The following is a 16951-nucleotide window of genomic DNA, read 5'->3' as shown; positions in this document are numbered from 1 at the left end:
AATCAACAACCTGTTCGCTGATCTTAAACATGTTTTAGGCTACACTAAACAATACTTTCGCTGGGAACCATATGTAGCCTAGCCTAGATTTGACCTTGATAAAATGTAATTTTTTTAGGAGGGAGTGTCACGACAGATAGAACTCATTTACGGCATTACCAGCAAATGTGTCGCATCACTAGCCTATTTAATAAAATAGGCCTAGGCCCTATATGTAATATGCAACAATATTTTGAAACGCTCATTATTTAAATTATTGTATTATATTGTATGTTGTTTAATGAAAAGAAAATATGTTCTTTTCTTATGGTTTTTGAGTTTCAGTAAATAGACTTGAAATGTGACTTCTTGTGACTGCTGCGTATATGATGATAAGCTATGTTTTTTAATGAATAAAGGATAAATATATGTGAATTAAGTGACCAGCAACTCACGCTTGTTTTTTTTTCTATGCAACGTAAAACCTTTTTTATTGAATGCTTGAAAAGCAATAACAACAATTGTCATCATTGTCAAATCATAACAATACAACAACAACAATAACAATCCAGGGTCTTTCAGTCTAGAGGAAGTGCCAAGTCCTTCAGCAAAGCCATTGTTCTTATTGCTTAGAGTAGAGAACTCAATAGATTCAAAATACACTTTCAAAAAAAGAGGTTTGCATTTAGAAAATTTACATTTATGAATATGATATTTGGCTAACAGGAAAATAAGGTTTATGAAGGTATCATTTTTCTTTTCGCATTCATGAAAACCAAAAATTACATTTCTATAAGTAAATTCAAAATTAGGATTTACATAACATTTGATCAAATCAATGTCACACCAAAATGTTGTTGTGTAAGAGCAGTTCCAAAATAAATGTAAAGAGATTTCAGTCTTCTCTAAACAGAAAGAACAGTTGGTTTTAATACCGTTCTAAGTCTTTTAAGAGAGCACTTAACTGGGTAAAATCTTTGAATCAACTTAAATGTATTTTCTCTCATTTTGTTAGTTATCAGGTGTTTGTGAGGTAATAATGACCAAACTTGCTTCCAGGAAATATCACTTAAGAGATTACATAATGCACAGAAACAGACTCCTCCTGAAACAAAACGGTTTACCTACAAATGTTTGACATAGATCCACTGAGTGACAAGAGATTGGAAAAGAGAGACCTCTAAAAAGCATAAGAACTCAATGCAAACTCTTTTGGACTAACAGGAATTACATGCTTAGCCAAGAACTCAGATTGAACCATTTTGATTGAAAAGTTGAGTCACAAAAATAATACAATTTTAAACCAATTTTCAAAGAAATGAGATTTGTGTTTATACAGTAGATTCTTTTTTTTTTTTTCATAATGCTTTATTTGAACCTTCCGTTTGCACTATGGTACAACAAAATCTGCTGTTATGGTACAAAAATAACATCAATAGAAAGAAAGACAGAAAACAAACAATCAGTACCATAGTTCAAAATAGAAGCATAATAAATAATAAAAGAAATATAACACAAATTAAACATTAAATAGAGTAGAAAATGTGTAGGCTGTGCAAATTGTACATGTTCTGAGTGTTTTCTTGTTAAGTGAAACTGAAATTGTAAGTAGGCGGAATCATTTTTTATCTCTTGTAAAAAATACTGCAAAAACAGGTTTACAATTCGAAAACTTACATTTGTGAATACAGAATCTAAGAACAGAATTAGGTTTACTGCAAAACAGGCATTGGGATCCGCTCAAAAAAATGTTTTTGTAAATTTGGCATTAATTGAAAAATCTTATAAGATTTGAGATAAACAAACTAACATCTTTCCAGAGCTGAGAAGTACTGCATGACCAAAACAAATGAAGAAGAGTCTCAGTGTCCTTCTGACAAAAGGCGCATTTTGTGTCAAAATCTGATTTTTCGTCTGATTTTATGGAGTAATTTAAAAGATATCAATTTTACTTTATTTGTAAGAAGAAGAAAAACAAACTTTTGCTGCATGGACCATAGCCTATATTTTTCCAGTTTAATTATCAAAAAGGCTGTTCCAAAATGAAACTGCAGGAGGGGTGTGAGACAATGAGAGACATTAAACATTAGAGAGACAATGTTCTCAAGGAATAGAGCTCTTATTTTATACAGTTTCTACCTTTTTTTTTTTTTACAGTGAAACATATCTCACCAATAGGTGTATTGCCAGGTTCAGGAACGGGAACTGTTCCTAATGATACAGTATTTAGCGCTTAGAAAATGAACAGCTCAGTCATTCTTGAGACGTGGGACAAGACAGGTCCAGCAAGGGTAACTGCAATTAGCTTTAAAAAATACAAATATTTTCGATCTTAAATGTCATGAGGGATTAATAATAGAATGTATTTAACACAATTATCACCTTCAATTGAATTTTCTCATTATTATACCAAATCTGTGTTTCTTAATGTCCTCTCACTACGTCTAAAACAGTGCGTCCACAGAGAAGGGTTCGAGCATTCATATGCAATAAAATGGATAAAAAAAATTTGTAATGATGAAAAAGAGCTTGTTTTATCAAAAGCAACACTTAATAATATCTCCTATCAAAGCAAGGTTGTTGTTTTTTTAATGACACATGCATGTTTCATAAGATTTTAAAGTTTCTTCCCCACTTTTTGTCAACACCGTCAGACATTCAATAAAATGTAATCAAATCAGGAAATATCAGCGGCACCGGGCACTCTAAAGGAGCCCCTTGCCACAGTTCACCTCCGCAGAGTACATCAGTGTCAGACAGGCTCTGCTAAGTTTTAGTTTTAGAATATTTTAAATCCCAATGTTAATATTTCCTTTGTCCGGTGTTCGAACTATACCGTGGACTTTGGGGGAGCCCCCTTGTTTTTTTTTTATAACGGGGGGGATGGTTCATGTGCCTGCCTCAAAAGAGGCAGTGCTTTATGCAAGCTCTATATAGGATAAATCACTATACAGGATTGACCCCATTGACACGAATTGATAGGTGAAACAACAAACAGCCACCCACAAATAGTTTATATACAAAGCATCAGGCTGTCTTTGAGTTCACATGAACAATGGTTAAAGTTACTCGTCGTCAGGCTACAGAAGAATACCATAATTCCTCCGTTCAATTAGGCCTAAGACATCGAGGGTCACGCAGACCTATAGCAACCCAGCCACAACACATAATTGCGAATAACATGCCTTACCTTAACACAGAGTCCAGCGTTTATATTTTTACTACGAATCTTTGAGTTGCATGTACTAAACATGAGTGGAATTTGCACCGCCGCTCCCCCACACCTTGATGCTCATGACAAGAATAGCATGTATAGTTATCTTTACTGAAGTGAGTTAGGTTTAAATCGCCGTCATGCATGAATGAATGATATTTTTGCAATTTTACACATAATAATCCACGATTAACACATTACACAAAACTGAAATTGCACGTCAAAATCACACATTGTCAATATTTTTTGAGACCCCCCCCCCAGTTCACAAATCCCGTTTTCAGGGGAGCCCATGTTTATTAAGGGGAGCCGAGGTCCCCCGTAGTTCGCACCCTGCCTTTGTCACAGCCATGATATGTCAACACCATCTTCCAATTTCTGAGGAAATTATTTGAAATATCATTGTATTCTCCTGAAGCAGGTTCCATTAGCATCTAGCATCTAGCATCAACAGAAACAAAACAAAATGGCTACTACATGAACTCCATCGGTTTTGTGAAAGAAATGCCAAATTTGTCAACACCGTCAGATGTCACCACTTCAAGATTTAGTGTTCCAGTGATATATCAAAATACTTCAATGTGACTCTTGAATATAAGCTTTATAAACAATAACATACTCACTGTCTGTTGTGTTTAATACGGTAATTGACTGATTCAATGTATTTGACAGTTACAATTATAACAAATTCAGGTTTTCGTCACCACCGTCAGACGTGTCAACTCCGTCAGTTGAATATTTTGATAATATTTCATTATGATATTTTATATTTGTTGTGGAACTGTTGGTCACGTGTGAAAGTGTAATCTGTCTGCTAACACCAGAATGTGTTTTGATATGTTAAAAACAGCTTGAATGCTGTTAAAGATAAAGCTGAAATTATAATACACAGTCCAAGCTAAAAAAAAAAAAGAGAAAAGTTGGGAGGTTGTATCAAAGCATAGCTCAGTAGCTCAGTACATATAAGATACATAAATGTAGTTTCATTTGTCTGAGTACAAGGTTTTATTTTGTCAATGTTGCACCCTGTTTTGTCCCACTTCTCAAGAATGACTGAGCTATCGTGTGATGGCGCCGTCTGCGTACTGCTTTAAAAACGACCTGAACAAGTTTACACCTGAATAATGATACTCAGAAACTTTAATATTCAATGTGCAGAAAACAGCAGCCATTTGTGCTTGGGTTGGTTACGCGCCTGCGCTGCTGAACAGTACCCGGATGATATAGTTTGTGTGTGACGTAAACAAGATGGCGGCGGTGCTTATCTCATTAATCCACACGCACCGATCGCAGAAATGAAAAAGAGTCCTTTATATTCCACGCAGCTTATTTTCAACACGGATTATATTCATATCTGGCTATTCTTCTGATTCCCCCGATTGTTGTTGTGGTCGGAAGGACCACGCTTTGAAGACAATTTAATATAAACATGGTAAAGTGTTCAACTGCTTACATTAAAAGCCTTCTCGTTAAACCTTAAGCTGTAATTCTTTGGTAAAACTTTTGTTTCTAAACGTTTTATATTGATAACGTGTAACGTGTTTGTGAAGTAAAGGAGCAGTTGACTAGAAGGACTGTACAGACTTAACCTTAACAGCATTTTTGAGCTTCCTATTCTTGCCTGTGATTCTCATACAGAGCACAGTCCGTGTTTATGAAAAGATCTGGATGCTGAGTTGTTATGCTTTATGTTTTTTGTTTTTTTTTAGTCTGCCAAAGTGGACACCGTGGAGAGAAGTGAGTCAAGTACAAAAAGCAGACGTAGTTCTCACAGCAGAGGTGAGTTTCTCTAGAGCAGTGCTCCTCGGTTCCAGGCCTCGCGAGACCCCCGCTCTGCACATTTTGTGTGCATCTCTTATCACTGAAGTCTTTTGTTCTATTCCACCCAAAGTGAAAGTGTAGCCAAGTATGGTGTCCCATACTCTGAATTTGTGCTCTGCATTTCACCAATCCAAATGAGTAGTGAACAAAAACACACACACATATCGTGAACACATTTTTTCTGCAGCCTCCGGGGAGCAGTTGGGGGTTCGGTGCCTTGCTAAAGGGTCTCACCTCAGTTGTGGTATTGAAGGTGGAAGAGAGAGCTGTAATTCACTCACCCCACCTACAATCCGAGACTCGAACCCCCGACTTTTGGGTTACAAGTCCGACACTCTACGACTGCCCCCAAAGTGCCGTGCGAAGTGGACATCACAGGATTCCAGTTCGAAGGGAGCGTATATATGTTCCATTCAAAGGGCATTGAAGTGTGAGAGACGGAACACAGTTCATGCGTGGAGCTCTCTTCTAACGAGCTGATGATCTGAATCAAGTGTGTTAAATAAGAGAGACATGCTAAATATGCAGAGCAGCAGGGATGGAGTTGGGAACCTCTGCTCTGGACAACTGATCTGTGTTAGGAACGGAAATGTGGAGAACAGAATCACTAACTCTGAAATGATTTTGCTTACAAATACAGTGTATGTATTGACAGGAAGGGAAAACGAAAACCGGAAACGAGCAAGAAGCCGAAGCAGATCGTCCTCCTCATCTTCCAGTTCTTCATCGTCGTCCTCCTCATCATCTTCTTCTTCTTCTTCACGGACTTCATCCAGCAGTTCATCATCACGTAGTAACTCCAGCTCTGATAGCTCAGGTAAGTTAGATAACAAAAAACAGCCTTTAATAAAAGTCCGGCTTCACTCCCAAGGGTCCGAAAGGAGAATTTTAGTAGGTGTAAAACTGCATTACTTCACACACTTCATTAACAGGAAAGAAGAAATTGAGATGAATCGATTATGTCGATGCAGCAGATCTGAATAAGAGATGTGTTTTGTGCTTCCACTGCTAGATTCTTGCAAAAAACAAAGAAAGTCTTCAAAGAAAAGGAAAGAGAGACCTGGAAAAAAGGTACCGGGGTCTTTTTTTTTTCTTTTCATTTCAGTTGGCGCTGTAAATGTGTGTACTGTTGTCCAGAGTTGTCAGATTAAGCAAGAATAAAGGGATAATTCACACAAAAAGAAAAATCCTGTCATTTATTCACCCTCATTGTTACAAACCTGTATATTGTTCTTTTTGTCTGTGGAACACAAGAGAAAATGTTTATATATATATATATATTAAATGTTGGTTTGGAATAAATTGTCACTTATCTGTTTTGACTATTATTATAGAAAGGAAAGAAAGAGAAGACACGTAAGCGGAAGAAGGAAAGGGGACACAAAGGGCAAGACGACAGCTCTGGACCTGTTCAAATTTCAAAGGTACTTTTTTCAACTCGACTCAAAACCTCATAGTGGGCATCACATTTGAGCAATGTGCTATAGTCTCTTTGCTTTGGGTTTGATTTTGATTAAAGGTCTCTGTGATTATTGCAAAGTTTAGTGATATAACAGAATTTCTGTCACCCCCAGTATCTTAAGGAAAAGAAGAAATCAGGCAAATACAGTATGATTTCAGGGAAAAAGATCAAAATGAAAGTGAAAAAATCTAAGAAGGACAAGCAGGTGAGTTTTTCATTGCGCAGATAACACATAAATGCACTAAAGAAAAACAAGATATACGTTTGATTTTAAAATTAATGCGTGGAATGGATATTTTCCTCTGCTGATTTTATCTTTGTATGATGGCTGGTGAAAATAGTGTTAGAACGTAAACCAGATTAACTATAGTCAGGTTAACAGTTTTGCACAGATCTTTAATCAACTTGCTTTTTTTTTAAACAGAGGGACAAAAACCGAGCCGAACTGCTGGAGTTCTTAAACTCCACTTTCTGATTCAGTCCAGACCTGGAACTGCAGAAACAGACAAACTTCATTTTTTTTTTTTTTTTTTTTTTTTTCATCGCCTGACCACCACTCAGGGAAAGACCATTTTCAACTATTAATGTTGTTGCCTGATGTTATACGTTGACAATTCCTTACCATAAACTCCATGTGGATGGTTGTTGTCCTCTTTTTTTTTTTTTTTTTTTATCCAGACTGTGTCCTGAAATACTTATATTTTATGTCTAATTAACTCTACCTTCTGAGAACTGTAGCATGGCTGTAACATTGTTACGTTACTGAAATTGTAAAAAATAATTATTCTTGTATTCTCATTTTTAAATTCAAACCTCAAGTACATAACAGAATCAGTCCAGATTTCTTAGGATTTTTTCAGAAAGATTTAAATCGTTTATGAACAGTTTGTGCTGGTTTACCAGGGAGAAGGTTGTGTATATATATATATATATAAAAAAAAGTTCAAATTTGAAACAACATTGTAGTCGTGTAGTTCCAGTGCTGTTTCTTGTTATCCCATGCTAATCTGTGTATTTACTTTGTTGAGCCAAATGCAGAGGCACCGCTAGCAGGTAGTTAAAATCTCATGATCTGCTTTTTTGAGTCACGTGCATTTGACTGTGCTGATAACAATACTGTTAAATAAATTTCCAGTTGGTGTCCCTTTATTTATTTTTTTATACCAAATGCATAAACATTTGTTAGAAATTGGTTGGCATGGTTTTTAACAGTTAACAAAATCATTTAGATAGTTGGAGAAGTGTATTTAGGTATGCTTGTTTCGCACAGGGTCTGTTACTGCATGAATAATATTAATCTGCAGCCTAGCCTTATACAATTTCTTCTGTCAACAGGTGTTGGCTATATTATAATATTCATCAGAACCTCTGCAAAATAGCATAACGTTTTGCAATATCTTCTCCCTATATTCATGTATTGAGGATACATTCTTGAAAATATTTGTGAAAGTTTTGATACCATATAGCTGAGGCATTTGTATTAAAATATAGGATGCCATGTCGCTGTCGCAGAATCACAAACACTAGAAGCATATGTGCATAAATCTTTATTTTTCAGCACAATGAAATTGATTTTATACGTTTACATTCTACAGTTACACTGACTAGCTCAATTGACAAAGTAATGAAATAAAATTCATTTAAATGTTTCACAACAGGTCATCACTTACACACTTGCACATCACAAGCATCTGAGCATTTCCACACCAAATACAGCACAACCTATTTTGAAAAATGGGGCAATATTACAAAAGTTGGCCTGCGCTGGAATTATTTTTGTAAAACAGAACGTCCATTTTAAAACCCTTTTTTTTTCTAAAGTTCACAAGATACATTAGGCAGCTGTACTATTTCAGAATAACTTGTCATACACAATGAAACCGATGTTGAGTGATCAGGAATATATATGGTTTCCTGTTTTAGGAATTTACTGCATATATGCACATTTAGTCAAAAATGAAAAGTGTGGCTTTTTGCTCTATAGTCCTTGTAGCAGATTTATTGATTTATGGTGCTTTGCTTATAAGACTTGAGTTTTATTTCCCAACATCAACATAACTCATTTCTTCTGGAAATATAAATACACTGAAAGTGAAGGTGATGCTGGGAATATCAGACAGTCGTTGACTGGACCAGATCCTGCTGAATCCCACTCCCAGACACTCAAGCTTTCCCATTGATTCCCTTGTGTCGGAACTCTGGCATGCTCCACACACGCTGCACTTTCTCTGTTGTCTGACCAAAGCCCTTCTCAGCATCCCCACACACAGTCTTGACATTCTCTCCATCTTCCTCCGAGCCATAACTGTTTGATTTCAGTCCCAAGGTGCTGCCGAAAGGGTTGATCCGCACGCGAGACTTGAAGCTCATCAGCGACAGGCTTATGGAGCGTCTGTTGTTCCACTGGTGGGTCAGACGCTGAGCCTCCTGCTCCTCATGAACACGCTCAAGTGTTTCCAAAAGCACAGAGCGGAAGAGTCCAGAAACCTCCTGCAGCTCAGGCTCATTCTCCATCAGCACCTGCCGAAACCTATGAAGACAAGTGAGAGTGTGGAGAGTTTTGCATAACACTTTTGTAAAAGAAGCATCATATGTCATAGAAAAAGTTTAATTCATTATTTGTACTATATGTACACCTGAAGGACATCACTGGACCCTTGCTGGATCCTCTTCAGTTTGCCTACAGACAAACAGGTCTGTGGACGATGCAGTCAACATGGGACTGCATTATGTTCTGCAACATCTAGACAGACCAGGGACTTATGTGAGGATCCTGTTCGTGGACTTCAGCTTGGCCTTTAACACTATCATCCCAAACCTCCTCCTGCCCAAACTAACTCAGCTCTCCGTGCCCACCTCCGTCTGTCAGTGGATCACCAGCTTCCACTGAAATACACATCCAGCACCCGTACGATCATCACTGGAGCTCCTCAGGGTTGCGTCCTCTCCCCACTGCTCTTCTCCCTCTACACCAACGACTGCACCTCTAAAGACCCCTCTGTCAAGCTCCTGAAGTTTGCAGACGACACCACACTCATCTGCCTCATTCAGGACGGTGACGAGTCTGCTCACAGTCAGGAGGTTAAAGAGCTGGCTGTCTGGTGCAGTCTCAACAACCTCAACACGCTCAAAACTGTGGAGATGACCGTGGACTTCAGGAGGAACCCCCCTGCACTCCCCCCACTCACCATCATGAACAGCACTGTAACGACAGTGAAGACATTCAGGTTCCTGGGCACCACAATCTCTCAGGACCTGAAGTGGGACACTCACATTGACTCCATTGCTAAAAAGGCCCAGCAGAGGTTGTACTTCCTTCGCCATCACAGATTCTAGCCTACATCTTGGAATATGACCCAAATAAGAATTTTCACCATATATTGCCATCTGAACAAGTAAGTAACAAGTCTGCCACGTTTGTTCTGACCAACTGAGGACAAAAGCATTACCATACATCTCGCTACCAATGGTGATTAAATCTACAGATCGGTTAGCTCATATCACATCAAACCATTCAAATGATTATTATTGTTATACTTTATTCTCAAATGATTAATGTTAACAACATCAGCATTGGTGACTATGAGTATGGTGTGTATTAGCGTGTAGATTTCAATTTCTGCACAGTCTAATCTAATTGTCATACTCTTCAAATTTCATATTAAGAAATTATTTTAACCCAAAAAGCAAATTATGCTCCCTTCGAACTGGTTTTCTTTAAAATACAAATCTTTGTAAGCCCAGGCTATTTGTAATCAGAAGCACATTTATAACTGGAATATAATTTAATTTCATTCACATGTGTTTCTTAAACACATAATCCTTTATGGATTACAATCCAGCATCAAAATGATACATTTAATTATTCTGGCTGCTGTGAGAAAATGTTATAAACGATCGGCCACCTGCAGGATCCTCACATGCGATAGCCTACTAGCCGGGACAACTTCTTTATGTTTACAAACGTGACGTAATGACGCACTCAAATTAGAAAACATTATTATAAACTGACCGTTGGGAATCGGGCAAAAGTAAGGCGATAGTTTTGAACACTGGCTGGTTATGTACTTGTTTAAATATTGATTTCGGATCATTTTTAACCAAAAAAAGTTACGGACTGCAGCTTTAACAACACATTGAGAAAAATAAGTTTGCATTTGCAAGTCACATTGAGAGATATAAAGTCACAATTACAAGAAATAAAGTCATCCTTGCGAGATTTAACGCCACATTGAAAGATATAAAGTCACAACTGCAAGATATAAAGGCATATTTTGAGAAATAAAGCCAGAATTACGAGAAACAGTCACACTTGTGAGATTTAAAGTCACACTGAAAGATAAAGTCACAAATGTGACATATAAAGTTGCAATTACAAGAAAAAAAAAGTCACAACTGCAAGATTTAAAGTGACACTGAGAAATATAAAGTCACAACTGGATGATATAAAGGCACATTGTGAGATATAAAGTTAGAATTACGAGAAAAAGTCACGTTTGCAAGATTTAAAGTAACATTAAACGATAAAGTCACAAGTGTGAGGTATAAAGTCGCAATTACAAGAAATAAAGTCAGTTGCCAGATTTAGTCACATTGATAGATATAAAGGCACATTGTGAGATATAGTCAGAACTACAAGAAACAAAGTGACACTTGTGAGATTTAAAGAGATATTGAAAGATAAAGTATAAAGTTGCAATTAATTTGCTTATTTTTTTCATATAAAAAGGCAGAAAAGTTTATCCATATTATCCCAATGTTAGAAGCCTATAAGTAAGTATTGTTACTCATTTCACATGCAAAAAAAGTTAGCCAATTATAATTGGGGTCATTTACATGTTTAGTACAGTGACAAAAATTAACCACGGCATCTTTTATTGTAAACATTATAGAGTGTGTGGAACATTATCATGTGTAGGCTAAGTGGACCTCAAGGAAAAACTAAAGGATTACTAATATATTATAACATGATACACCTAGTAAACAGCATTTAACAGCCATTTTCAAACTAAGAAATTAATCAAAAGTTGTGTGTCTGTTTTAATCACTCATTAAAGCAGATTTAACACAGTGCAAACACATCAGCCACTCCTTCCCAGGTGAACTGTCGCCTGTGGTCCCTATGAGAGCAGAACATAAGCACTTGACTCATCAGAGTAAAAGCAGCCTCTCAGGACCTGTGCGCTCTTGCTCCACAGACTAAGATGTTCTTAGGTAGTCTTAAAATAGGTTTCCAAGCTAGGTTCTTATCTTTCCAGTTAAATCAACGAATTAGTGTTTTCTTAATCTTCCTTCTCCTTTGTTTAATCAATACAATCCTCTCAAAACTCACTTTTTCACCTGTACTCATGGGAAGGACTAGATCATGTTACTTCTCTTCTTTCAAAAAAAGATTCTCCCTGACAAGGGTGTAAGAATTTCACTTGAAAATTATGTCATGTTGTTCCAAACCTGTATGCAGTATACCTGTATATATATATATATATATAAAACAATTTTTTTTTCTTTTTTTTTCTGTGAAACAAACACATCAAAGACAGGCAGACAAACTCCAAAAAGTACAAAAAAGCACAATAAATATAGATAATATTATTTGTGCAGTATATTCCAATTCGACTGAAGCCATACAATAATTTTCTGAGGAACCAGTGTTATTTTGGTATCACTGAGATACTGATATAGTTTTATTAATATTTTGAATCAGGTTATATATATATATATATATATATATATATATTCATTAATTTCAATTTTAGTTAAAATGTTAGTAATGTTGGTGTGTGTTAATGTGATTTTTAGGAGTCTAGTTTTAGTTATTTTAGTGTATTTTAATTTTTTCTGTATTTCTAATTAATCTGCCTGTCTGTCTGACTGTCCGTCCGTCCGTCCATCCATCCAACCATCTGGTTTTAGGGTTTGGTTTTAGTTTTAGTTTTAGTTTTAGTTAACTAAATGAATCCTGTGAAAAACAGACTGAAATGACTTATATTTTGAACTGTTCCTCGTGCAAACACACTGTATTTGATTGGAAGACGTGGAATATAGCACACAAGATATGCAGCTTTCATAATACTTTTTTCACTGTCCGTCCGTCCGTCCGTCCGTCCATCCATCCAACCATCTGGTTTTAGGGTTTGGTTTTAGTTTTAGTTTTAGTTAACTAAATGAATCCTGTGAAAAACAGACTGAAATGACTTATATTTTGAACTGTTCCTCGTGCAAACACACTGTATTTGATTGGAAGACGTGGAATATAGCACACAAGATATGCAGCTTTCATAATACTTTTTTCTTTTAAATGCTTGACAGCCCACGATTGCTTTGAATTGTTATTTAATGGGCAAAAATCTGTGTGATTTTTTTAACGTTTTTGTTTGTGGTCCACAGGATAAAAAATAACAGCATATAGTTTATAATAACATGAATGTAAGTAAATAATGAGTAATTAATGAAAGTTCACCCAAAAATGTAAAGTATGTAATCATTTACTCACCCTCGTGTCATTACAAACATGTATGACTTTCTTTCTTTTGAAGAAAACAAATATATGTTAAAGGGTATTGGTTACCAAACCATTACCACTGAATGCCATTGTATAGTAAAAAAAGACTACACTGAGACATTTCTCAAATTATCTTCTTTTACGTTCCACAGAAGAAAGAAAATCATGCAGTTTTGCAACATGAGGGTAAGTATATGATGACAGAAATGTAATTTTTGGGTCAACTATCCCATTAAGTCATGGTTATAATGAGTGGGGCTGAACAAAAAAAGTTGCTATGCAGTTGCAACCTGATCAAAAATGAACAGCGTCAGTTGGGGCTCATCTGAATCTGTGAGGTGCGCATCCCGTGAGGCCTACAATTATCACTTCAGCAGGTTAGAGCTGCTTAGTTCACCTAGAGAAAAAAACATGGCTGTCTTTGTGCGTTTCCTAGTACAGACATCACAAAGACAGCTTAGTAAACTAATTACCCAGATTGCCCTCCCTTGAACCCGTGATAATGAACATCCTCATGTCGAAAACAAAACGTGCAGTGTGCAGCATCCAACGCACTCCTTTAACCCATGTGTCTTACCTTTGTATTACCGATCCGCAGTATGATGGTGGTACTTTGCTACACAGGTCCTCAAGGCCGAGTCTCTCTCCTTGACTGATGTCAAATGAGCTGCGTGGGGTGCTCACGAGCCAGCTGTAGTCCACGCCGCTCTTCAGCCGCCGATATTCATTGTCTCGCTCCCGCTGCAGCCTCTCTGCCTCCTTCATCTGCCAGCTCAGCTCCAGCATCAGTGTGTCCGTAACCACTTCAGTGGGCTCACGTCGTGGGCTCCGATAGTACGGCTCGTTCCAGCTAAACCACGACATGCTTGTCGCTTTCGCCGGCCCTCTGCTGCTCACCTTAAATTTGGTGCAGTAAAAGCCATCACGGTCACACAAAACAAAGAGCAATTTAAACAAATGTTGGGTGTACAATAGATTTAATGCCTTTTCTTTTTCATTTAACCTCGAAATTTGGCATAAAGTGCTTGTGAGTGTAAAAATGTACTGTGATTTACCAGGGTTAAAGGTGAGGTCTGCTTTCACCTTTCAGCAGTTTTGGGTCCTATAGACTTCCATAGTATTTCAGTACTATGGATCCAATGGAACTCGAAATGGTTTGGTTACCAACAAATGCCATAGAAGAACCATTTTTGGTAAACAGTTCCTAAAAGAACATTTTAATAATCTCAAGAACCTTTTTCCACTATAAAGAACATTTTGTGCAATGGAAATGTTTCAGGGATGTTAAAGGTTCTTCATGGAAACATAGATGCCAATAAAGAATCTTTATTTTTAAGTGTGCTCTTCAAAATATCTTTTACTGTGTTTCACAGAAGAAATAAAGTCCTACAGGTTTGGAACGACTGTCACGAGTAAATGACAAAATAATTTTCTTTTATTTTTTGGGTGCACTATCCCTTTATTCTTATTTGCAACATCATATCATTGTTGGGGCTGAATGTTACCAAGCCTAATCCTCAGAGCACAGATGCTCTCTTTAAAGAAACACTCCACTATTTTTGAAAATAGGCTCATTTTCCAACTCCTCTAGAGTTAAACAGTTGAGTTTTACCGTTTTCGAATCCATTCAGCCGATCTCCGGGTCTGGCGTAGCACTTTTAGCTGTAGCTTAGCATAGATCATTGAATCTGATTAGACCGTTAGCATCTCGCTCAAAAATGACCGAAGAGTTTCTATATTTTTCCTATTTAAAACTTGACTCTTCTGTAGTTACATCGTGTACTAAGACCGACGGAAAATGAAAAGTTGCGATTTTCTAGGCCAATATGGCTAGGAACTATATTCTCATTCCAGCGTAATAATCAAGGAACTTTGCAGCTCTGTGTAATATCATTGTGCCTGCTGCACCCATGGTACGCCGACGCCGGAATGAGAGTATAGTTCCTAGCCATATCGTTTTTTTTTCCCCGTCGGTCTTAGTACACGATGTAACTACAGAAGAGTCAAGTTTTAAATAGGAAAAATATAGAAACTCTTCGGTCATTTTTGAGCGAGATGCTAACGGTCTAATCAGATTCAATGATCTATGCTAAGCTACAGCTAAAAGTGCTACGCCAGACCCGGAGATCGGCTGAATGGATTCGAAAACGGTAAAACTCAACTGTTTAACTCTAGGGGAGTTGGAAAATGAGCCTATTTTCAAAAATAGTGGCGTGTTCCTTTAACATCTGACAGACATCACTGAGCACTCTGCACATTTCCAACACAGAATCTGTTCTGATGTGAATTTGTGAAGGACGCTGACTCAGATTTTACCAGACATCAGGTGGTGAGCAAACACAGTACATAACTGTTTATTGTACAAAAGTAAACATGCGTTCACAATCTAACTTATTTTTACAATCTAACATATGCAAAATTGTTATGATGAATATTTTCCTACATATAATATAACATATGTAACCTTAGTGATTTTTTCACACATGTATCTAATTAGGTTCAATTCTACTGAGTGATTTTGTGCCAAAATACTGATGCACAGCCTAAAATTAGCCTAATTAGTTTTCTATCCTAACTATGCACACTAACTTATTGGTTGTATTTAGCCATGCCATTGCGCAGAGAAAAAAAATGGTGTATTATTTTCTTTTAAATTTCACTCAGATATTGCTAGTGAATTTCACAAACAATTACAAAGAAACTGCAAGTAACACATTGAATTAAATATGAAATTTGAAGTACAATAATACATTTTTTTTTTTTTTTGGTAAAATGTAATCTAATAATCTTACAGTGAAAACCACTTTGTTAAAGAACTACGATTTCTTTAAAAAAAATACTAATTTGAATGGCGCATTTGTGTTCACTGTCCTGTGATGATGAGCTTATGGAATTAAGAGCAGTTAAAGGGATAGTTCACCCAAAAATTCTGTCACCAATTGCGCACCCTCATGTCACTCCAAACCTGTATGACTTTCTTTCTTTTGTGGAACACAAAAAAAAGGTATTTTGAGAATTGTCTCAGTGTTTTGTTTGTCCATACAATGAAAGTCAATGGTAACCAAAGCTGTTTGAGTTACTAAAAAAAAACCATGCCATTCATAAACCTGCCTCAAATGGAAGACCAGATAAAAATGAAAGTGCAAACAGTTAAATTTCAGAGAATGCACATTAATTTGAATACAATAGCCATATTGCTACCGAGAATTTGACCAAAGCAGTAATTTATGATGTGATCCATCAAAAACAGACTTGTGGCTTGAACGCTGTACGAACATTTTAAGCTTCTAAAACTAAAAGTAATATGCTCAATGTCCACCTGTTACCACTAGCATCACTGTAAATCACTGCCAATGATGATCAAAATACAAAGAATGACATCTCAAAACGTGCTGAATTCGTTAGTCTTGTGTTTTTATCAATATTATCTTCCATCCATCCATCCACCCACTCCTCCCCCATTCTCTTTTGCTATCTCATATTATTAATTCCTCATTTTCTCAGTCTCCTTACCTTTAGCAGTGATCCGGTTGTCTTATAGGGCTTGTAGATGTGTAATGGCCCAGGTCACATTTCCTCTTTGAGATTGCTCTGAAGTGTCTTTCTGTTTGCGGTTGCTATAGCGATGCTCTCCAAGCCTATTCTGCCACATGCATCATCAGCTGAAAGGCAGACGGGATGGGAGGGCAGAAGAGAGGGGGAGGACAGGTCATGCGCTGCATAAACAGATTACGAGCATGTGACTAAGATGAGATATCTGGTACAAGGCTTATTTTCTTTATCCCCCATTTATACTTAAAAACCTCATGATCATGTTATCCAGCATGATTTGAGAGCATGAGCTTCAATGCAAGCACGGAAATCTGACCTTTTGTTCAAAGAGCTCATGTGCTGATTGTCACCAATTTGATTAGTGGCCTAGACATAGTGTTTAAAATGTCCATGTTAACAAGTTTAAATAAATAGTAAATAA

The 16951-nt window shown here is 36.8% G+C and overlaps 2 protein-coding genes across 2 annotated transcripts; one reads left to right on the top strand and one right to left on the bottom strand.

The window, feature by feature from the left end:
- Window positions 1-4374: 4374 nt before the first annotated feature.
- On the top strand, window positions 4375-7400 carry LOC107549498 (pinin-like). The gene is made up of 7 exons (XM_016230612.1): window positions 4375-4625; window positions 4903-4972; window positions 5670-5831; window positions 6027-6085; window positions 6349-6438; window positions 6589-6681; window positions 6901-7400. Exons 1-7 carry the CDS (start codon window positions 4623-4625, stop codon window positions 6949-6951), a joined length of 528 nt encoding a protein of 175 aa, XP_016086098.1. The 5' UTR covers window positions 4375-4622; the 3' UTR covers window positions 6952-7400.
- Window positions 7012-16665, bottom strand: LOC107549522 (retinal degeneration 3, GUCY2D regulator). Its single transcript, XM_016230638.1, has 3 exons — window positions 16492-16665; window positions 13556-13875; window positions 7012-9006 (listed from the first exon to the last, which is right to left on the bottom strand). The coding sequence occupies exons 2-3, from the start codon at window positions 13840-13842 to the stop codon at window positions 8640-8642; spliced, it is 654 nt and encodes a 217-aa protein (XP_016086124.1). The 5' UTR covers window positions 13843-13875; window positions 16492-16665; the 3' UTR covers window positions 7012-8639.
- Window positions 16666-16951: the final 286 nt, after the last annotated feature.

The sequence above is a fragment of the Sinocyclocheilus grahami genome, unplaced genomic scaffold (genome assembly GCF_001515645.1).
Source record: "Sinocyclocheilus grahami isolate Dianchi unplaced genomic scaffold, SAMN03320097.WGS_v1.1 scaffold374.1, whole genome shotgun sequence".
In the NCBI taxonomy this organism is placed as follows: domain Eukaryota; kingdom Metazoa; phylum Chordata; class Actinopteri; order Cypriniformes; family Cyprinidae; genus Sinocyclocheilus; species Sinocyclocheilus grahami.
The sequence above is the reverse complement of the archived record's forward strand: the minus strand, read 5'-3'. Positions and strand labels throughout refer to the sequence as shown.

Excerpts from the sequence above, each read along its gene's own strand:
- LOC107549498 (XM_016230612.1), top strand. Across the intron at positions 4,973-5,669 it reads ACGTAGTTCTCACAGCAGAG|GAAGGGAAAACGAAAACCGG; the intron begins GTGAGTTTCTCT and ends ATGTATTGACAG. Across the intron at positions 5,832-6,026 it reads CTCCAGCTCTGATAGCTCAG|ATTCTTGCAAAAAACAAAGA; the intron begins GTAAGTTAGATA and ends TTCCACTGCTAG.
- LOC107549522 (XM_016230638.1), bottom strand. The coding sequence starts at position 13,842 with ATGTCGTGGTTTAGCTGGAACGAGCCGTACTATCGGAGCCCACGACGT. Across the intron at positions 9,007-13,555 it reads TGCGGATCGGTAATACAAAG|GTTTCGGCAGGTGCTGATGG; the intron begins GTAAGACACATG and ends TTGTCTTCATAG.